The 23,380-nt window shown below is 50.6% G+C and overlaps 1 protein-coding gene across 1 annotated transcript in view; it reads right to left on the reverse strand.

Moving 5' to 3' along the window:
* VWF (von Willebrand factor) overlaps positions 1–22,639 on the reverse strand; it is a 154,612-nt gene extending 131,973 nt beyond the window's left edge. The window contains exons 1-3 of the mRNA XM_031936259.1: positions 22,498–22,639; positions 2,630–2,846; positions 928–1,050 (exon numbers count right to left, since the gene is read on the reverse strand). Of these exons, the coding sequence (XP_031792119.1) occupies positions 928–1,050; positions 2,630–2,846; positions 22,498–22,506 (349 nt within the window). The 5' untranslated portion in view covers positions 22,507–22,639. The remainder of the gene's footprint in view (positions 1–927; positions 1,051–2,629; positions 2,847–22,497) is intronic.
* Positions 22,640–23,380: the final 741 nt, after the last annotated feature.

Raw genomic sequence — 23,380 nt, forward strand, 5'->3', positions numbered from 1 at the left:
TAGGGCTTCTTCCAGGAAGCTCGAGAATGTGTGTGCTGCTTCCCTTACACATTAATGCAACTGAGATGGGGAAAACTACTCATCACCATTCCGCAGATGAAGGAAGGGAGTCAACAGTTTTGTTCAAGTTCTTCCAGTGACAGAAGTCATGAGTTGAAACACACAGGACTCACTCCCATTTTTTTTTTTTTTTAGACTCAGTCTCGCTCTGTCACCCAGGCTGGAGTGCAGTGGTGTGATCTCAGCTCACAGCAACTTCCGCCACCTGGGTTCAAGTGAGTCTCCTGCCTCAATTTCCCAAGTAGCTGGGATTACAGGTGCACACCACCACCCCCAGCTAATTTTTGTATTTTTAGTGGAGACGGGGGTTTCACCATGTTGCCAGGCTGGTCTCAAACTCCCGAACTCAAGTGATCTGCCCATCTTGGCTTTCCTAAGTGCTGGGATTACAGGCGTGAGCCACCGCGCCCAGCCCTGCTCTCAGTAATTAAACAGGGGTTTTCCCTAAAGCCCACCAAGCCTCCCCTAAAAAGACTTTCTAGTGCAGAGCCCTTTTTCAGCTGAGCTCACACGGCACGCCCAGGAGATCTTTTTCCCAGATCAGTTCCCTGACACAGCTAATTGAGAAAGCAACTGCAGCTCAGATGCGCCACGAGTTCCCCAAACAAAGCCACTGATGGGACCCAGGCCACCCTCCAATTTCCCGAGACACAAGTGCGTTCATGGATACAGTACAACAGGACAACGGACATTAAAAAGAAAGACCAGCTCAATCCTGATCACGCTGGACAAAGACATTTAAAAGCTTAATAAAAGTCCTCTGATTTCAGCAACGGAGAGCAAACACAAGTGGCCTTCATCTCGCTTCCCAAAGCCAAGGGTGCTGGCAAAGTCTCCAATTTGCAAATAAAATGGGAAGTTCATTACCAGGGCAGCTGCAGCCATCCACGCATCGCTCCTGACATACTTCATTGACGTGCAGGCTCTGGCAGGTCCTGGCGCAAGGGGACACACACTGCTTATACTCCATACCCGCAGGGCACACTGGGCCTGAAAAGGAACATCGAAGGGGTCTGCCCAGAGCAGGTCCCACCGGTGCATCATCTCACCAGCCACGCCGCAGCCTGACCCTCTTGCACCCACTCTGACTGCTCCCCCTGTCTTCAGGCTTCCAGGGCCATCTCGGCTCCAGTGAGCCACGTGCCCCCCTGAGGCCACCCCTCCCTTAGATGAACATCTTCCATCTTGTGAGGCCCTTACCAAGACCCATCGGGGGCACCCAGGACCCCCACCCTTCCCCTTGGTCATCTGCTCTCCACAAACAACTTGGCATTCTTTTGCTCCCCTCCACCTAAAACCCAGAGTGATACCAAACTCCTCTAGGCTCAAAACGAATGGCCTCCTAGGACCACGCAAGGAGCCATAGTGCCCTCTACACCATCCCTCCTCCTCTTCCCATGACATTGGCCCCAATCAAATGCCCCGCCCAGCACAGGGCACATTTGCCTGCATGGTGACCCTCATTCCATATTTATTTCCACTCTGCCGCAAGGCTGCCTTCACAGATATCACCTAAAGCACTCTGTTCTTCCCACTGGAACCAGCTCCTCACAGCAAGGACAGGCTCTCCTCCTTCCCCTCTCTACACTGTAGCTGACTGATGCTCAGACCGACTGAAAGACCGGAACACATAAGCACTCCTTTCCGGACTGACACCAAACTATTGCCCCTTAACCTTTTCCAAGATACGTCAGGTATCTCCCCTACCCTACGTTCAGACCCAAAAAAAAAGAAATCAGCCACTCGGCTTTACAGAGGAGAAACCTGCTGCTAGCATCCTCCTTCCTCACACCCCCACTGCAGGTGGAAAGTTCAAATTCAGCAGCTATTTGCCACACACTGAGACACACGTGCACAGTCTAAAGATGTGGCCAGCTCCTCTGTCTCATCTGTGGAACCATCGCAGACTGCGCGCCCATCTGCGTGGCTTTTAATCACTGGAAGGGCTGGGGAAAGAGGAGACTTCTTGTAAGGTCACCTCAGAAGTCCCTACTTAATCATAACTTGGGGACAGTGACCATAACTAGGGACCCACTGAGACTGGAAGATGAAACACACAGCACCATGAGGAGGGACAGTGGTCATCAGCCTGCAGGAAAGGAGGCTGATTTAATAAAAGAGAAGAACTGAATCAAGGCTTTCTACTCTCTCAAAGATCACCACACACGGACAGGCAGGCCAGCGCCCTGCTCCTCATCAATTCGGGCGGGAGGGCAGGCAGGCAGTGAAGACGAAAACCGAAACTGCAACTGCCAAGATCTTGGTGGGAAGCAGAGAACACTGTGTGAGTGCAGGGGTCGGATTTCCTGAGGGAAGTCAGGGAGCGCCAAGGGAGGCACGGGGGCGGGACGGAGGCAGGGGCAGGACATGGGGCTTTGGGAAGCCCGCTTGACAGAGGGCAAAAGCCATTCAGGAAATGGGCCCGGGACACGTAGCTTTGCAGTCACTGGCTGGCTGGGTGTGGTAAAGCTGCACAGATGTGACACAGCCCCGAAGCGTCCTGAGGGACATCACCCAGGACAGACCGTTCATCCCCGGCAGGGCAGGATGGGGCAGGGGGCCGACTTACTGCACGCGCTGTGGTCGGTCCAGCCATACAGCACCATTCCCTCCTGGGCACAGGTCCGGGCGTACTCCAGGAAGGCAGGGCACGTGCACTTCAGCCCCCCAGCACACTCACACGAAGTCTTCTCACACAGGGCCACGAAAGGCTCGGGGTCCACCAGAGGGTGGCAGTGGGCAAACACCGAGCTGCTCTTCAGAAGTTGGCACTGCTCCCACAGGCCCTGCAGGAAGAGGGGCCGCCTCAGCGGTATGCTCCCTTAGTGTCTCCCTTAGTGCTGAGACTTAGCCCTGCTAGGGAAACCAAGGTAGCTCCCTCAGCACCTGGAACAGGCTGGCACCAAGCAGATGCATGTGTTCAATGCACCAGCCCATCGACCAAGGAAAAGATGCTGGACCTGTGCAATGTGAAATAGACCAAGGCTAAGGTTATATCCTAGACTGAGTTCTGGAAATGCAGAGTCCAAGGCCCTGGATTGCCGTGGTGGAAGTGTCCTAGGAACAGACAGAGAATGGAGAGAAGCACCAAGAGCACTGGCCCTGGAGTTGGCCTGAGGGGCTGCAGAGTCCAGGAACGAGGTCAGCATTGGTTCTGCACTGACCTGGTCAGTTTCCCTCCCGGACCTTGCCCTTCTTCACTATGGATGAGGGGAATGGAACAAGCAGCTTTATAAAGTGAGATTCCTGGGTCTCACCCTAAGAGATCTGAATTCAGTAGTTTGGGGATGGAGTTCAGCAAGATGTTTTGAAACACTCCCCAGGTGATTGCTGAGGCCAGACAGGACCAGTTCCCGGCAGCAAAAGCATGTGTGGATTCTATGGAATGTCCCAGACACACTGCAGCAGGCATGAGTACTCTTGGTTCTACTCCTTTGTGGATGCCCTCATCCTGATAACACAAGCAGTTTCGCAACTGTCATCATTTCCTACTTCTGCTCACTCACATAGGTCGTATAAACAACCCTACGTCTTACCTGGAAACATCTCTCCGTTCTATGTATTAACAACTCTAGGCTGGGCGCGGTGGCTCAAGCCTGTAATCCCAGCACTTTGGGAGGCCGAGACGGGTGGATCATGAGGTCAGGAGATCGAGACCATCCTGGCTAACATGGTGAAACCCCGTCTCTACTAAAAACTACAAAAAACTAGCCGGGCGACGTGGCAGCGCCTGTAGTCCCAGCTACCCGGGAGGCTGAGGCAGGAGAATGGCGTGAACCCGGGAGGCGGAGCTTGCAGTGAGCTGAGATCCGGCCACTGCACTCCAGCCTGGGCGACAGAGCAAGACTGTCTCAAAAAATAAAAAAATTAAAAAAAAAAATAACTCTAAATACACCTTTTCCCCACAGTGTAACATCTCTGAAGTTGGAATGCATCTTAGGACAGCTATCATATTTGAACTGGTAGCCTTTCGTTTCTGAGCGATACACAGAACAATGGTGTGTCTTAGAATCCATGATGTCTTTCTTAGCTTTGGCACAACACAGAGTCATGGATGTATATGACCCCCATTTCTTTCTTTCTTGCGTGACTTCTTGGAGGCGTAATGCATACTCTGACTGACAAAGCTGGCAGTTCATGAAAGGATTTATGATCTTCAGCTAAAAAGAAAAAAGTGCAAGAATATCTCAATGGAAGGGCTGAGTCCTGAAGGGTAAACTGGAGCCAATCGGTATTTGGAAAGGGGACCGTAAAAAAAGAGGAAAGAAACGACCCATTTTGAGGAGAAGGAAATTCAATCAGCTCAAATTGTACAAAAGGTCTCCAGAGCAAGCCTGTATAAATCTACAGTCAGGGCCAGAGGCCAGGCCTATGGGCCTCCTGTTTTGTGGCGCCACGGAAAGCCCAGAGAAACAGAAACCTGACTCCATCTGCTCACCGTCCTTGAAATCCGGTCCAGCCGCACAGGGATCTTGGTCCTAAGGAAATCAGTGTCCTACCCCCCGTGCCTGGTGCTAGCGCCCTGCCCTTGCTAGGCCTCCACACACACCACCCTCAAAGCCAGGCAGGCAGACCAGGCACGGTGGCTCATGCCTGTAATCCTAGCACTTTGGGAGGCCAAGTCAGGAGGATCACTTGAAGTCAAGAATTTGTGACCAGCCTGGCCAATATGGTGAGACCCCGTCTCCACTGAAAATACAAAAAACTTAGTGGGGCGTGGTGGTGCAGGCTTGTAATCCCAGCTACTCGGGAGTCTGAGGCAAGAGATTGCTTGAACGGGGGTGGGTTGGAGGTTAAAGTGAGCTGAGATCGTGCCACTACACTCTAGCCTGGGTGACAGAGCCCCTGTCTCAAAAAAAAAAAAAACCCCGGTTCTCTTTGCACATTCGGAAAGTCCCCGCCGGCACACGCTGCTGAAGTGTAGAAGCGCGGCTGGCAGGCTCATGGGGACAGCTATCAGCTGCTCCGCATCTCGGGGCCAACAGTAGCCCCTGCACAGCCCTGCCTTGCCCAATCCCCTTCTGCCAGGCCAGCACCCGCCACATGGCTTTGAAAAGCCTAGGCCTAAGGCCCAGCTCTGCCCCTTACTGGCGTTGGGGACTTAGGCAAATCAGTTCCCCTGGTCGGGGAAGGGTGTCCTGGAGTGAGAATGACCTGTGGAAATGACCACAGTCTCAAACAACCTGGTGGGGCCATGTGACGACGCCACAATTGCAGCACCACGTAGGCCAGCCATGAATGCAGGCCACTGCTGTGGGTCCCGGGACCACTTAGGTCTCAGGCGGTTACATGCAGCCTTCCATTGCTCACCCAGAGTATTTTACACAAGGGGAACCTGAGGCTTCTGAAAGCAATGGCCAGGGTGACTGACAGAGGTGGGCAAGCCTGCCTTGGCCTCATCATGACTTCCACAGCCCCAGATTCAGCCCAACGTCTTCCCCATGCTACTGTGTGAGCTAGGCTGTTTACTCAACTCCTCCTCCTCTGCAAAACGGGCGAGAATAGTAACAGTTCCTACATGACAAGATTACTGAAGCCTGAATAGAACATGCACGCAGAAGACTTACCTTAATAAATGATGACCCCTATCATCATCATCTCCTGGCCACCAGAGAGATCCCTCCAGCCACTAGCTTACCCACTAGAATAGTGAGCAGGTCCCCAGCAGGACAGGACACCTTTGTCCTCTTCCCCTTATCTCCATCTCCCTGGGCTGCACTGAGATGAATGGTTGCCAGGCAACATTATCACTTCCTAGTATTTTGGGTGCTCCTTAGGGAACAGAGAGGCTGCTTTTGTTCATCTTTTATTTGGGAAGTTCACACTCCTCCAGAACAAACTAAGTTTCCAGTGGCAGGGAGGGAACCTCTCTTCTTAGCAATAGGCAGAACTTGCCATCCTCGCTGCCAAGTTGGGGCTCAGGGAAGGAGACGGAGGCCTGCATCTTTCCCTCCATTCTGCCATGCTGCCTACCCCATCAAAAAATGCCATTCAGGGAATTAGGTGACTACTCAGAGTGCAGATGAGGGTGTCCCAGAGAGGACCATGTGCTCAGGCTCCTGTCTAGCCCTTTCTCCACCCACAATTTGAAACTAGAGAAAACCTCAAAAAGGCACTCCCTGGGGTTTTCCTGGTCACTGCTATGGCTGCTGCCATCACCTGGGCTGTAGCGCAGTGGCTCTGAGCAGTCCCTGCACCACAGGACTAATTCCTGCAGGCACAGGGACCAGGCAGTACCAGCCAAGGAAAAGAAGAGACCCAGGAATCCAGGCACCCTCCCCTCTCAGAGCCGTGGCGAGACACAGCCCAGCATGGCCCATCTCCAGCTTTTCCCAATCACTCTTTTCCCACTCAGAAGGATAATGGGAACAGTACCCCAGCACATTTCCTGGGAGGTCCCTGGAGGTAGTAAATAGCTTACAGAAAGCCTTAGCAAGAAGCGTGTTTCTGACGACTTGCCTGCAGGATGGGAGTGGATTTCTGCAGAAACAGCCACCTCCCTTCTTAGAACAATTCCTTTGGCCTCCACTGTACAAACCTCTGAAATCGCCTAGGGTTTCTTTCTCAGCAGAAACAGAAGATAAAGTCTGTCCTCCCATTTTGTCCTTCAGTCTTCCTCTGGTCAGGCTTGGCCTGAACTTGGTCCACCTGAGTGGTCCCAGTCTGAGAGCCGGTCAGGACTTGCAGAGGTCTGCCCAGCACCCGCAGCTGGATCCGCACTCACCTGCAGCCATACCATGTGGCATATGTTTAGGTTACCATATGTTTAGGTTAGCCATACCATGTGGCATACCATGTGGCATATGTTTAGGCTATCTCTGCTGCTCCCAGCTTCCTGTTCTGCCACAGGTAGCCCTGCCAGGCCAGACCAGGTCCTCACACAGGACACAGAAATAGGTCCAAGGGCTGGGCGCGGTGGCTCAAACCTGTAATCCCAGCACTTTGGGAGGCCGAGGTCAGGAGATTGAGACCAACCTGGCTAACACGGTGAAACCCTGTCTCTACTAAACATACAAAAAAAAAAAAATTAGCCAGGCGTGGTGGCGGGCGCCTGTAGTCCCAGCTACTCGGGAGGCTGAGACAGGAGAATGGCATGAACCAGGGAGGCAGAGCTTGCAGTGAGCCGAGATCACACCAATGTACTCCAGCCTGGGCAACAGAGCGAGACTCCGTCTCAAAAAAAAAGAGAAAGAATAGAGATCCAAGGAGTTGGCATTTTGTACTCTCAGGCTCGCGGCAGAGACCCTGGGAAGTAGGTTGTGACCAAAACATTTAACAAGCATTCGCAGTGTGGCCTCTGGGTCTCCAGCAGGGTGTCCAAGCCCATGTAAAATGCAAGTCTAACTATGTATGTCCCACCCTGGCTGACAGGACAAAGCTCTAGCTCATTAGGAGACAGCAAAGCCAGGAAGTTCACCCTTCATGACCTGACCCCAGCCTGGCTCTCCAGCCTTACCCTCCCTGCTCCCTGCCTCATACACGGTGCCAGGCTCAAGGAATGCAATAGAAAGCAAACAGATCCCCCTCATATGGCCCCACGGGAGAATCTGCCCTCTGCCCTCCCACATTTCCCCCTTCTTTGGCCCCCACTAACTCCCACCCCACACTTCAGATCAAGAGCCTCCTTTTCCAGGAGGGCTTCTCCGACAGGTCCTTCTCCCCACTCTTGCCGAGTTTGGCGTTCTCACAGCCCTCTGGGGGCCTCTATTCTTATACTGAAATGGTCCATTTCTGTGGCCATCTCCTCCATTTCTCTGCAAGCTTTTCAAAGACAGGAGCTGTATTCCCAGGGCACACATGGCAGGCAATAAGGACGTGCTGAATCAAACCTAACAGTGGTGAACACAGACAGGAGTAGGTCATGCCCTCCAGCTCTTACCTGGCATTCAGTCTACCTGAACCGGGTGTTTCCATGGGGATGTTTGCATAACAGCCCGAAGACCTTGTCCTCACCTAGAGGTGTCTTCCCAGTGCAGCCAATGGCAGCAGCAAGAAACCTGCAGCTGAGACGCCAGGGAAGGCTGCCTAATAGGAGGCAGTCTGCACAGGGCCCTGGATGCAATATAGGACTTAGACTGCAGGGCAGGAGGGAAGCCAAGCCAGGTGAAGCCAACGGCATAAGCTCAGGCAGGAGGGGAAACAGGGTCACCACGGCTGAGCCGAGCACTGAGACTCCAGCCCAGTCTTGCCAACAGATTCCCCAGGAAAGGCACATCTGCCCTCTGAGAGGCTGGTCCAAGCCTGCAGCCTCAGCTTCTCTTAGCAGGTAGTTATGGTCCCCATCGTAATCCAAACCTAGCCAAACTCTCCTTGAGTGGGTGTCTACTTTCTGCCTGTTCCTGTGCCCTCACACGCTTCCGTGTGCGTTCCTGCCTGTGTGAAGTTCTCACTGGCTCCTTTCCCTCACTCCTCCCAGGTTATGCCCTCCATGTGGCTTAGAAACGGCTCTGCATGCCCTCTTTACCTGCGGGAATTGGCACAGTCATGCACACCAGTGGGTGGTGTGGGCAGCAGGAGCCAGGCGGGATGCCTAGGCCAGGCATCTCTGGCTCTCACCGTCCACTCAGTCATGGAGGGCTGCTGGCTCATAGGGCTCCCTGGCCAGAAGGCCCTCCAGATTCTCCGCCCATCCTCCTGCGTTCAGGAAAAGCTGGGGCAAATTCACCTCCTCTCCACAGCTGACCTCTCTCCCAGTCCACCTAAAGTACTTTCAGAGACCACCTCATCACCCCATGCCACAAACGGGCCCTTCAGAGGCCTGAAGATGCCTCCAAAGAACACAGCTCTCCTCAGACAAAGGCTGATACACCCTTTCAGATTTAAAAACTGAGGCATGGAATGGGTAAAGAATTTACTAGGTCAGTGGGTTTTTTTGTTTTTTGAGATGGAGTCTCGCTGCGTCACCAGGTTGGAGTATAGTGGCACGATCTCAGCTCACTGCAACCTCCGACTTCCTGGTTCAAGGGCTTCTCCTGCCTCGGCCTCCTGAGTAGCTAGGATTACAGGCACGCACCACCACGCCCAGCTAATTTTTGTATTTTTAGTAGACACAAGGTTTCACCATGTTGGCCAGGATGGTCTCAATCTCCTGACCTCGTGATCTGCCCACCTCGGCCTCCCAAAGCGCTGGGATTACAGGAGTGAGCCACCGTGCCTGGCCTAGGTCAGTGGTTCTTAAGGTGAGGTCCAGGGATCGCCTAGGGATTCCTAAGATCCTTTCAGGGGTGCACAAAGTCAAAACTGTTTTTATAATACTACTAAGATGCTATTTGCACTTTTTCCTCTTTCACCAGAGTGCAGTGCAGTTTTCCGAGACTATGGGACATGAGATATAACAACAGATTTAAATGCAGGTGCAGATATGAGCATCCAGATAATGTATCTGAAGCCAGACAGCAAAGAAATTTGCAAAACTGTAAAACAGTGTCATTTTCTCCCCCTAAATTATTTTTTGGTTTGGAATTTCTCGTTCTTTTTATTTAAAAATATGTTTTTGAAACGCAGTCTCACTCTGTCGTTCAGGCTGGAGTGCAGTGGCACAATCTCGGCTCACTGCAACCTCCGCCTCCAGGGTTCAAGCAATTCTCCTGCCTCAGCCTCCTGAGTAGCTGGGTTTACAGGCACGTGCCACCACGCCCAGCTAATTTTTGTATTTTTAGTAGAGACGGGGTTTCACCATGTTGGTCGGGCTGGTTTTGAACTCCTGACCTCGTGATCCACCCGCCTCGGCCTCCCAAAGTGCTGGGATTACAGGCGTGAACCACTGCGTCCGGCCTAAAAATATGTTCTTTACATTAAAATATGATGAGTTATTTTAAAACGAATCAACAAATTTGTTTTAAATTTGTTTTAATATCTAATATGGTAAGTATCAAGAGATATGACCCACATAAACAAAATCTCTTTAAAGTCCTTCATTATTTTTTAAGAGTATACAGGGGTCCTGCGACTAAACAGCTGGAGAATTGCTATGCAATTATTAAATTAAGTTTAGCCAAAACTGCCTCCTTACGTATTTTAAGTTAGGTTTAAAGGTTTCTCCCTACATAATGAACTGTAACCTAACTGGAGATGCAAACACACCGTAACCTCCTCCTGGGGCAGTCAGTTTTGGCCGACCAAAGGCAGCCCACTGTTCAAACCATGTTCTAATAAGGCAAACGTTGTGCTGTAGCCAATCCAGCTGTCTATCTCACTTCCGGTTTCTGAAAGTCCACTTTTCTTTTTCTGTCCATAAATCTTTGACCATGAGGCAGGCCAGAGTCTCTCCGAGCCTGTTCTGATTAGGGGGCTGCCTGATTCATGTACCATTCTTTGCTCAATTAAACCCTGTTAAATTTGTCTGAGGATGTGCTTTTAAAACTAGTGAAGGGGTGACCAAGAAAGGGTGCAAACCCTGAGTCCATTCCAAACCACAAATTACACGGTTTTCCATCCTGCCCTCCCGCTCCTGTTTCCTAACAATCAGATTAGAAGACAGGGTCATACAGTGGATATAGCTCAGGTTTTAGAAGCATGGTAGGGCTAGAATCTCAACCCATTGTTTTTTTTCTTTTTTAAGACGAAGTCTCGCTCTTGTTGCCCAGGTTGGAGTGCAATAGCGCAATCTCGGCTCACTGCAACCTCTGCCTCTTGCAACCCATCACTTTGAAAGTGTGTGACTTAAAATTATCTTGGCCAAGTGCAGTAGCTCACACCTGTAATCCCAGCACTTTTGGAGGCCAAAGTGGGCAGATCACTTGAGCCCAGGAGTTTGAGACCAGCAATATGGCGAAACCTTATCTCTACAAAAATATCCAAAATTAGCCGGACGTGGTGGCACGTGCCTGTACTCCCAGCTACTAGGGAGACTGAGGCGGGAGGTTGACTTGAGCCTGGGAGGCAGAAGTTGTAGTAAGCCAAGACTACACCACTGCACTCCAGCTTGGGCAAGAGAGCAAGACTCTTTCAAAAAAATAAAAAGAAAAGGAAATTTCTCGCCTCTCTGCATCCCCTTTTCCCTACCTGTGAAAGAGGGGGAGAGTGGGAGAGGTTGAAAGTCATCCAGGATCTATTCTCCCCTCCTTTCTCAGTCACAGAATCCTCAGTTTTCAATTCCCGCCTGCCCGGCACAGAGCTGCTGGGAATAAGATTCCATTTCTCAGCCTCCCTTGCAGCCGGGGGCAGCCATATTACTAAGCAAAGCCCAGAAGGCTATAAGCAGAGGGGGTCTTCTGCAACCTCCATGAAGTGTCCTCAAAATAAGGGACTGCTGCTTTCTTAGTCCCTTCTCTTTCTACCGCGAGAACGTAGTTGTGATGCCTGAAGCTTGAGCGCCAATGGCGTCTTGGTACACGAGGTAGAAGCCCTCACTGGAGACAACAGAGAAGACAGACAGAGGGCCCCTGGATCCCAACACCATGAGATCTTGCATGGCCCTGACATCCCACCCCAAGCTTCTTTACATCAGAGACAAACTTAGATTGCGTAAGTCCTGTCACTCACAGCTGAACCTACTCCTGATTGACAGATAGCAATACCTGGACCTACCCTAGACGGTCTCTGCAAAATGAAATCGAATGAGATGACACCAGGAAATCAAATGCTTGTAACTATTCTCATTTGCCTGCTATCCATGCTGGCTCCTCAGTTCTCTGCTAAACCATTCTGGCAGGGATGTAAAACAAGAGCCAGCCGATTTGCACACTTCCAGCATCTGCCTGGCTCCAAGGCTCTGCATCAGCTCCTCCTGTCTTCTTTCAACTCCTGTCCGCGATGCCAGAAGCTGCAGGAGAGCAGCTGCCCCAGCCCCTCCAGCCATGACCTCACCATGCCTGGGTTGGTGTGCAGACCCAATTGTGACCCATCTTAATCACATTTCCAGCTCATTAAAGAAGACCAGGCATCTTCCCTGGAGACATCAGGCGGGTGCAAGGGAGGAGAAGGGAAAGCAAGCACATCTCCTCAGTGGCAGGCAGCAGGAGGAGAGAAAGCAGAGCCAGAGATCTGAAGCTTAGCTATTGTGTTTGCTCCCAAGCAGCTGACAAAGGAGAAAGGAGGGGGACATTCCTAGGACTGAGTGAACAAAGAAAGGAAAGTCTAATACGTAAGAGTGCAATATTGTTCCACAGGCCCTGATCTTTCTAGCTCTGGGGTGGGTGCCCTGCAGCAGCCTCTGGTAGATATGGAGGCACCTGGAGCCTGAGCTGCTCCAAAGTAGTGGGTTCAAGAATTCACCCTGCAGCAGGGAATACCTTCTCATTGGTCAGCCTGTAATGATGGGTAGGGAAGGGTAGCTGATCTATTTATAACTTCTGGCTGGCCTAAGATTCTCACCCGCATTCCAAGATTCTGACTCACAAGGACCTGGTGAAACAGGTTGATAGATTTCCACCCAATGGATGGTATCTGCAGAGCTTGGTATTCCTCTAAGACAGTTGGGGTTCAGGGCTCATGAGAAGCAGGAAAGTCGGCCATGGAGCTCTCTGGACCTCTTCACCTTCTCCTTGGTGCTCCTGGAGGCATCGGAGCAGCTTCCAGGGATTAGGACACGCCAGCTGGAAGCACAAGGACAAGGCACCATACCCTGGTTCCCAGTCTGGGGCCTGCCGAGCTCCGGGGATGGAAAGCAGCCCTTTGTGAATCACTCACCCATCCTGCTCCCAGGAAGAAAAGAGCTTCAGCTCTGTGATATGAGCTAATTCCCCTACACTGTGCTATCACTGACCATTTACTTGGCGATTTGTCATCTACTGACCCCAGACAGTCTTTCATGGTTTAATTTCTCTTATGTGTCTTGTCCCTTAGTCTACCTTGTATCTCCCAAGCCATATGAAACATCTCAATGAATATGCACTTCTGGGCACCATCAGATTCTTGTCCATTCTGATCCTCAACAGGGAAAAGGGAAAGGGAAAGGAACCCACCTAAGCAAGAGTTTGTTAAAGGATTTTGAGAACATTATGTTAGGGAAGCCTTTGAACGGAATGCTTGGGTACTGGGACCTTATCCAACTCTCCTCAAGGGCTTGTCCAATTAGTAACGTAAAAGGCCAAGTTCTAATAAGAACACATGGACACAGGGAGGGGAACATCACATACCAGGGCCTGTCAGGGGGGTGGGGGGCAAGGAGAGAGACAGCATTAGGACAAATACCTAATGCATGTGGGCCTTAAAACCTAAATGATGGGTTGATGGGTGCAGCAAACCACCATGGCACATGTATGCCTACATAACAAACCTGTACGTTCAGCATACATATCCCAGAACTTAAAAGTAAAATTTAAAAGAAAAAAATTTTTTAATTTTAAAAAGGCCAAGTTCTGTGTAACTCAAGGGAAATCTGTAAAACCCCATGGTAGCCACTGACCTCTGCCATGAGGTTAGACCCCCAAGGGAACAGTGGCCAAGGTGACCACTGTCTCAACACAACCAATGACTCCCTGCCCTTCTCCCATCCTGCACTCAGGTGAGCGAATCTGCTGTAAAGAAAGGGTACCTATCCATGTGGGGGTTCCATGGAGCTCTGTTTACCTTAGAGAGGGAAGAGTGAGAGGCAGAGCAGGAAAGTCACTCACACGAGGACATGCAGAGAATTGGGCCAAACCAGGGACTGGCCACTGGGACCTCAGTAAAGCACTTGAAATAAGTCCTCATTCCTTAAGCCTATCAATGACTCAAAAAAGAGACTTGAGACAGTTCTCATCAAAACAGAAAAAGACACGTGTGTACTTATTGCAAACCGCAGCTCTGAGCTCAGTGTCCTGGGGCGTAGTGGGTGGGCACCACATCTGTAAAACCAGGACCATCATTTGACAACTTCTCTGGGATCCTACGTTCCAAGGCTCCTTCCTTGAGATCTACTGACCTTCTCTGGGCCAGGCTCTCCCCTGACAACTGGACTCTATGAATCCCAACTACGCTACCAACCAAACAAATGGAACAAAATTGTTCCCAGTCTCCAAGTCCATTCCAGAGCAAAAGTGCCAATTAAATGAAAGGAAGAGGCAAGGAGGAGGAGGGAAGGCAGAAGTGCGCCTAGACGGTGAGACCCAAGTCCACTAGGCTTACATCGCCTCCCTCCATGCCTGTGAATTTCCTTTTCAGCGTCACCATGAGGACAAAGAGCAGAAAAGGCTGGTAGGTCCTTTGCAAATAAAAAGCGTGGGCAATATTTAATGAGAACATGAAGAGTGAACTGCTTTGTCTCTAACAGAATGGGTATGTCCTGTGCCTCTTTGGGCTATTGAGGAGGCATGTTGTGATTATTCAGTCAACATGACTGTTTAAACTGTTAGCTGAAGCAGGACAGGTGATTTCCTGGGAGGAAGAGGAATTACAGGTGAGCTGCACGCTGTTTCACAGGAGGGGAAAGAGTTCTACAAGATAATGGAGGAAGTGAGAGAATGTGAAGACATGGTCAAAGAAAATAAGGCTTGTGTTCACCCAATAAACACCAAATTCAGAGACCAGTGGAAAACAGTAAATCTGAGGCTATTCAGTGACTGACAGGACTGCAACTGATGTGAGCTCCTAAGCCAGACCAGGAAAAACCAGACCAAAAGCACCTGCTTCTCCAGTATTCAGGGACACGGAAGGACAGGGCTTTAGCTTCAAATGGGTGTACAATGAAAGAAGGAATTTACCAGGGAGTCAAGGAGGGCCGCCTAGGGCTGAGGTCTGCAAGATGGCTGGGAAGCACCCAGCAACAGTGTCTCAAAGACTTAAATTTTTTTTTTTTTTTTTGAGACAGAGTCTCGCTCTGTCACCCAGGCTGGAGTGCAGTGGTGAGATCTCGGCTCACTGCAAGCTCCGCCTCCCGGGTTCATGCCATTCTCCTGCCTCAGCCTCCTGAGTAGCTGGGACTAGAGGCGCCCGCCACCATGCCCAGTTTTGTTTGTTTGTTTCACCATGTTAGCCAGGATGGTCTTGACCTCCTGACCTCGTGATCTGCTCGCCTCGGCCTCACCAAAGTGCTGGGATTACAGGCATGAGCCACCGCACCCGGCCAAGACTTAACTCTTAAAAGTCAAGGTCACAGCATAACCTGTCTACCCAGGCATAGTTTGTGGAGAGCATTCATACAGCAGGTAGGGGGTTGAATGGATATCTGCTAGACTCTCAACCAACTCTAAGTTTTTATGAGCCTAAGATTCCTAACATTGATGAAAAGAAATTTCTTCCACTTCAGACAGCTGTCGGAGGTGGATGCTGCCGATCAATGATTCACCACTGGTAGAGTGATAGCTGGTGCACCAGTTTCTCAACAGAGACGATCGTCTTGCGGAGGTGATCCTGAGCAAGGAGACGATGGTCACAGTGACTGTGCCTCCCTGAGGAAGCCAGGCCAACACCATCACGTGTCATGATGCGAGCCACACAGCCCACACAGTGGCAACACACCAAGTGACTACTGTTCATATGGTAGACACTGTACATGTATATACGTGTACATTATATGCTCAGTTATTATGTTTGTCTTGGCCATTTCCCAGCAGGTGGTGGTTAAGTTTCTTGAGAAAGGGGTGCCTTTGACGGGGCACAGTGGCTCACGCCTGTAATCCCAGCACTTTGGGAGGCCGAGGCAAGCGGATCACCAAGTCAGGAGATTGAGACCATCCTGGCTAACACGGTGAAATCCCGTCTCTACTAAAAATACAAAAAATCAGCCAGACGTAGTGGCGGGCGCCTGTAGTCCCAGCTATTCAGGAGGCTAAGGCTGGAGAATGGTGTGAACCCAGGAGGCGGAGCTTGCAGTGAGCCGAGATCGCACCACTGCACTCCATCCTGGGAGACAGAGACTCCACCTCAAAAAAAAAAAAAAAAGAGAAAGGAGTGCCTTTTTCTAATTAGCAAAAGCATGGTATGAGCTGGATGCAGCCCAAGTCCAGCCCCCCAGAGCCTTGGGCTTCCTGTTGCAGACAGGACTACAGGACAAAGCCAAGATCCCTTTGTAAGGTTCAGTCCTTGCTGGCATTCCCCAGACTGACCGAATTTTTTAAAAGTGATCTAAAGGTCTTTCTTTCTCAAATGTACACTTTGTGATAGTTACCTGCAAATGAACGTCAATTATCTGAATGTTCATAGCTTGGGGCTCCAGACTCCAACCGTCCTGCCTTCAGTTTGAAAAGCCAAAAAAAATGCAAATTTGCATGCAATCAAACAAGGCCATTATCAGTCCCAACAGAGACAGGCATTGGGTTTTGTTGGCATAACAAGGAAACATTCATTCCCTAGGTATAACTAATAAGTAATATGACCTGGCTCTCAGAATGAGCCGACTCCTTGCTATGCCCTAAAAAGACAGCACCAGAGGGTTGGGGAGTAGATTCTGGAGGCTCTCAAGGAAAGTTCCAAGGTCCGTGTGAACTCCCCAACAAAACACTCTGCCACCCCGAATGGCCCTTGGAGCCACAATAGCAGACACTCATAAATGATGCGGCATTTACCAGACCGGACTTCTGAACCCAGGGGCCCTGTGGGACTACACAGACTGTGAACAATTCAAAAGACCACATTAATCACCTCCTGGGAGACGAGTCACTGTGCTTCCAAGCCAATGAAAAAGCCTCGGTTGTGGGCAAACACTACCTGATTGGCTGATGACAAAGCCGTCCTCTCTTCTCAGGTAAACAACCTGAACCTGGTAGTCCTGAGCTGGGAGGAGCTTTTGCCTCTGGGAGGTCTCATGTGTTTGCGGCCTCAGCCCAACACTACGAACCTGGTACCTAGTTTTTTCAGCTGTTCCCAGGACACTGGTTAGTAAGGACTTTAATGCACCCAGGAGACAAAGCGAGTAGCTAGGGCACAGCTGGAGCCTGAAAAAGGTGCCCCAGGAGACAAACAAGGCTTCTCTTGCATTCTCCCTCCCCTTCGTCTCCAGGAGACAAACCTCCCAGTCTCCCTCCTCAACCTGACCTCAGGATCAGGTTCTCGACTTGAGAATCCTGTCTTTACCTCCCACTCAGTATGGATAAATGAGGTAATTCCTTTGTATTTCGAGGGTAGGGAAACATTTGTCAAGTGCTTATTCTGCACTGGGCTATGTTTGCAAAATAAAATGAGACCAAAAAAAATAAATCCTTGAAGGCATGTTTCAGTATTAGAGGTACCTCCATGGCTACCCTGACCCCACCTCACCAGCTGAGGCATCCACCACCTCCCCTTCATCTCACCCCTGCCTGGAGAACACTGAAGGGCATCCGAGGGTGACCCACCCACCAACAGCACAACTGTACATTTGAGGAAAAAAAAGAAATTATGAAAATCCGTCCTCTTACACAGTACCTCGAGCGCTCTCCACTTGAAATCTATCTGGTTTCACAAGCAGCTCTAGAAGGAAAGCTGGTTCCTGTCACTTACCCACTTGGATATGTGGAGATGTCTAGGCACCCTGCTTTCCTTCTACCCTCAAGCTGCGCTCAGCTACCCAAAAGGAATTGGTTACAGTTGGGAGGGGGAAGGAGAAAAAGAATGAATGTTGAAGCTTGTGCTTAAAGCCCGGCGTGTGCTTGGCCTGCTTCTGCCGGCTCCTACTCTCAAGGCAGAGACACTCTGGTGGAAAACACAGGACAGCCGGAGAAGATGGGGAGCCAGTTAACTCCTCCTCCTCCTCTTTCTCCTCCTCCTCCTCCTCCTCATGGCTCACAACAGTTGAGCCCCACTGGGCTAAACTCTACGTATAATCCCTCTCTTACCTTTTCAATGACCCAGCAGGTACTATTTCTGTTTTACAAATGTGGAAACTGAGGCTCTACAAAGGTACGTGTCTCACCCAGATTCACAAAGCCAGAAAGTAAGCTGACTCAAACCCACACCCTTAGCACCGTGCCCACACCGAAGCCCAGGGTGAGAGAAACTCAAAGGGCTATCAAGGGTATGGTTCAGAACTTTTACTGGAAAGAAGAGGAAACTCCTCCCTTCCACGAGACAGCACCCTCCCCCCCCCTCATGTCCTAGAACTCAGTCCGCCTGTTAGTGCTGCTACTGGGCTAGGATCCAGGTGATGCAGACTTTGATGGACTAATCAGAGGACCTAGCATCACCAAAGTCCAAGGGAAACAACAAACACCTGGTACATTTTGGAATGTACTTGTTTATAAGATTGTCTGTTCACAATTTAGGCAGCTAAATTTAGTATCAACTCAGAATATTTTTCTGGGTCTGACATGCTCCTTGGTCAGAGGTCAAATTGTTCCATGAAGAGGAAAACTCACTGAATGAATAACCAGCTAAAATGAAGCTTTCTCATGTTACCGTGGGAGGTGGAAACAGGTAGGGAGGGAGGCGGGTGATGTGGGTGTGTTTTATTTTGTTTCTGGAATAGGAGAGGGCTGGGTTTCTCTACTTGTGTACTTAGATAAATCAGATTTCTACAAGTAAAGGAGTCTGGATTATTGTGGAGGTCACAATCCCTACATAAATGCCACCACCAATTTCCATTCATCCACCCATCCAATATTTATTAAGACCTATTATATACTGTCTCTCTAGCCCAATCCACAGAAACACATAATGAAAGAGTTTTGTTTTTTGGTTTTGGTTTTGTTTTACAGACGGGGTCCCACTCTATTGCCCAGGTTGTAGTGCAGTGGTGCAATCATAGCTCACTGCAGTCTCCACCTCCCAGGCTCAAGTGATCTTCCTGCCTCAGCCTCCTGAGTAGCTGGGTCTACAGGTATGAGCCACTGCACCAGGCTAATAAAGGGTCTTAGAACCTAAAGAAATCTTAAGAACCTGCAGAGCCCAACTCCCCAAGAGAAACACAAGGGCCCACTGGTAGAAATAACTTGAGTAACCTGAACCAATGTGACCAGAACAGGAAAGGGACGGAGTCAGGCAGGGTGTGAGTCCTGGCTCTGCACCTCGCTAGCTGGCGACTTTGGGCAGCTACTTAACTTCCTATGGCTTTGTTTTCTCATCAGATGAACAAAATCACAGAGCACCTGCCCTAATGCCCTGCTGAGTGGCTGTGCACTCGGGTGACTGCAGCATGTACTCATGCTCTGCAGAGCTGCCTGTGCCCAAAGGTAACTGTGGCCTGTCGAGTCCATCATGACCATGGTCCTGGGTATAGGCAGGGGTCACCTTCTTTGTGCATGGTTGTAGGTTTTGAGAAAATAAAATAAAATCCTAAGCCCTCCTACCAACTAAACGGACTCCCTCTTGGCCAAAGGGACCCCAGAGAAATGTTAAAACTGAGTTCCTGGAACACCCCTCTCCTTATACACTCTCCCTAACTGCCGTTAGACTTTCTTTCCTAAGAGTTAAACAGAACCAGCTCAGCCCCTCCCTTTTTGCGGGGTTTTTTTTTTTTGAGACAGGGTCTCACGTTTTCACCCAGGCTGGAGTGTAGTGGTGCAATGTCAACTCACTGCAGCTTCCGCCTCCCAGGTTCAAGCTGTCTTCCCGCCTCACCCCTCCCATTAGCTGGGATTACTAGTGCACCACCACACCCAGCTAATCTGTGTGTGTGTGTGTGTGTGTACTGACAAGCATTCCTTCCTGGTAAGAGACCACCAACCACGGAATGGTTCTGGCTGATTTACAGAGGCTGTGCAAGATGCCTCTGTGTCCTCCATTTCACCTTTTGACCTACAGAGGCTAATGTTAATGTATTTAAATGTTAAGTCTCCATCCCAAAGTGAACATGGGATATATGTAACATGTACGTTTGCTTACTGTATATGCAAATGCCTCCTCCCATTATGAACATCCATAGCTCCTCCTATAACCTGTTAAATACATACACTGAGTCAATCCTTTCAGAGTAAGTTTCTGTTCCACCCTTTTCCCCCTTGAAGTGCCTGCTTTCAGTTTCTGTCAGAGGCTACACTTCCCAGCCTGCAGGATGGCCAGCCTGCAGGCCGTAACTCTTAAGAAAAGCCTTCCTCTTTAAGTTTATGAACCTTGGGATTCTTCAGTTGACATTTTGGACAGTGTGGTTGCTCTCTGGATGAGGGCAGGGAGGTGGTGCTGTCAAGTACAGCAACTTTATAGAGCATTGTCGGGGCACAGTGTAGGTGCCCATTCAGAGCCTGAGGACTCATCCACCAGCTGCCCAGTGTTGGCTGCCAAGGGCTCACCACTGAAGCATTCCTCAGGAATGGCCCTCAGTCCAAGGGAGTTCCACCTCCTTACCCAGGGCAGTCCACATCCAGTGACCAATAGGGGCCACTCTAGCTCCTTGAAGGATTAGCTGAGGCCCCGCTGAAGTTCTATCAATGCTGTCACATGGAGTTCAACTTCTCCCTCTGCCCAACTCTGCTTCTCTCACTTCCTTACCAAGGCTGCTCGAGAGCCTCCCCAGTAAACCCCCTGCATACAAACGTCCCTCCCAGGGAGCCTGACTCACAGCACCACCGAGGACCCTTGCTCCTCAGATGACGAGTCTCTGAGCACAATCCCAAAAGGGCAACCCCTGTTCCCCACAGGGGTTCAGCTTCACAGCTGCACCCACCTCCCCAGCCCAAGTCAGCCTGATCCACAGTGGGGAGGGAATTATCCATTGAGTGAGGTCTTGCCCCACATAAGGCATTCTTCCCCCAAACACGCAGAGAGGCAGAAAGACCATCTTTACCTGTGGCAGGTGAAGGCAGAGTGTGGTCCTGGCCAGCCCTGCCCACCTACCCCTTCTCTCCCCAGTGTGAGGTCCCGGTGAGTGAGATCATGAATAGCAACCGTAATGCAGAAAGAGCCGCTGCAGGGCTACCTTGTAAGTGGCAATAGGGCCCTGAGGAAGGGGTGGGGTGGTCCTCCCAGCCTTGTCAGGCATTAGCACACACAGGAGAGAAGGCCATGTGACCAGAGGCAGAGACTGAAGCCATGAGCCCCAAGACAAATGTCACCACCACCCAAAACTGGGGGAAGGAAGGAAGAGATTCTCCCCTAGAGCCTCTGGAAGGAGCAAAGTCAGCCAACACCTTGATCTCAGCCCAGGGAAACTACATTTGGAACTCTAGCCTCCAGAACTGGGAGAAAATAAATGCCTACTGTTTCAAGCCATTGAGTATGAGATAATTTGTTACAGCAGCCTCAGGAAGCCATCCTGCCATCCAAGCCGTGTCGCTTCAGGCACAGCCTCTCGCGCAGACTCCCTTCCGAGTCTGCAACCGTGAAGTAGTTTTCCTTCCAGCTGATTTGATATGAGAGGAGGCTTTCCCTTCTATTTCAAGTTTACAACAGCCGCTTAAGAAAGAAGTGGCTTTTGGCCGGGCGCAGTGGCTCACGCCAGTAATCCTAGCACTTTGGGAGGCCGAGGCGGGTGGATCACGAGGTCAGGAGATGGAGACCATCCTAGCTAACACGGTGAAATCCCGTCTCCATTAAAAATACAAAAAAATTAGTTGGGTGTGGTGGCGGGCGCCTGTAGTCCCAGCTACTCGGGAGGCTGAGGCAGGAGAATGGCGTGAACCCGGGAGGCGGAGCTTGCAGTGAGCCGAGATCCCGCCACTGCACTCCAGCCTGGGCGACAGAGCGAGACTGATGATGGAGATATTTGGGGACAAGAGAGGGCACTGGAGTCTAAAACAGAAAAGCATACTTACTTATTGCTATGGTTCAATTGTATATGTCCCTCCAAAATCCATGTGTGGAATCTAAACTCCAAAGTGATGTTATGAGAAGGTGGAGGCTTTGGGGAAGTGATTAGGTCCTGAGGGCTCTGCCTTCCTGAATGAATTAGTGCTCTGATACAAGAGGCTGATGAGAGCACTTCAGTGTTTTTCTTTTTTTTTTTTTTAATTGAGATGGAGTCTCGCTCTGTCACCCAGGCTGTACTGCAGTGGTACGATCTCAGTTCACTGTAACCTCCGCAGCCGGGGTTCAAGCAATTCTCCTGCCTCAGCCTCCTAAGTAGCTGGGATTACAGGCACATGCCACCACGTCCAGCTAATTTTTGTTGTTGTTTGAGACAGAGTCTCGCTTTGTCGCCCAGGCTGGAGTGCTCACTGCATGCTCCGCCTCCCGGGTTCACACTGTTCTACTGCCTCAGGCACCCGGATGGTCTCAATCTCCTGACCTCGTGATCCGTCTACCTTGGCCTCCCAAAGTGCTGGGATTACAAGAGTGAGCCACAGCACCCAGCTTCAGGTCACAGCAAGAAGGTCCTCGCAAGACACTGAATGCTGGTACCTTGCTCTCGGGCTGCCCAGCCTCCAGAACTATAGAAGGTAATTTCTGTTCCTTAAAATTACCCAGTCTCAGGCATTTGTTACAGCAGCACAAATGGACTGAGACACTACACCAAGTAATTAGCCCAGTCCCATTTTTAGAGCTCCAGGCCCAGAGATGTATTAGAATTAGAGTTAACCAAACTCCAGCCACAGTTAGTTTTGGAGGAAAGGACCCTGTGTAAGTCCATTCCTTCCCCCGATGGAAGGATATGAGACTGAGTCCCTCTGTCTTTTAGATCCAGAAATCATACACCATCCAGGTGCACCCAGGCCAGGCGACACCCACCTTCTGCATTTCCCCAGAGGAGATGTTGCACGAGCTGCTGGGAGGAGATGCCCGTTCACACCACTGTTCTCCACTGCTCAGAGCCCATGAGTTGGCAAAGTCATAGGGGTCCAAGGTCACGGTCCCTATGGAGGAAAGTTTCAGGAAAATAACACTTCAGTTATGCCTGTCCCAGAACTTCTGAGTGAAAACTCTAGGATTCCTGGTGGCTTTGTGTTTTTTGCTTTCATTTTGTATAAAGAGACAGGGTCTGGCTATGTCTCCCAGGCTAGAGTGCAGTGACTATTCTCAAGTGCAATCCCACTATTGAGCAGCACAGCAGTTTTCACCTGACCCATCTGCAGCCTGGCTGGTTCACCCCTCCTCGGGTACCTCAGTTGTCCCCCGCTCCCCAGGAGACCCTCCATTTTGACGCCAAGCTTAGTGTGGGCACCTGATCAGTATAGTGCTCTGCAGCCTAGAAGCCCTGGGCTCAAGTGATCCTCCCGCATCAGCCTCCCCAGTAGCTGGGAATGCAGGTGTGGGCCACCACACCAGGCTCTAGGTCTGTTTTTACCTGAATCAAACTTGTATTAAACAATAAGCATGCATACAGTGCTCAGCCTAACACCACAGGGCATAGGCGTCAGAGCTCAGCAGACGCTTGGAGACTGAAGAGGGATGGAGAGAGGGATGGAGGGATGGATGGAGGAATGGATGGATGGTTATAATTACAATGAGGGAGATGAGGTGAAAGATGCTAAGGAGATGTCCTTTCCCGGTCACTTCTCCATGCTTTCACGTGCCTTTCTCCCTCCATGTGGAATGTTCTCCTCCCTGTTATTGCCTTAACTATCTCCATTCCTTCTTCAAGATGCAGCTCAAGAACCACTGCCTCCGGGGA

Source organism: Piliocolobus tephrosceles, chromosome 10, assembly GCF_002776525.5.
Source record: "Piliocolobus tephrosceles isolate RC106 chromosome 10, ASM277652v3, whole genome shotgun sequence".
NCBI classification, from domain to species: Eukaryota; Metazoa; Chordata; class Mammalia; order Primates; family Cercopithecidae; genus Piliocolobus; species Piliocolobus tephrosceles.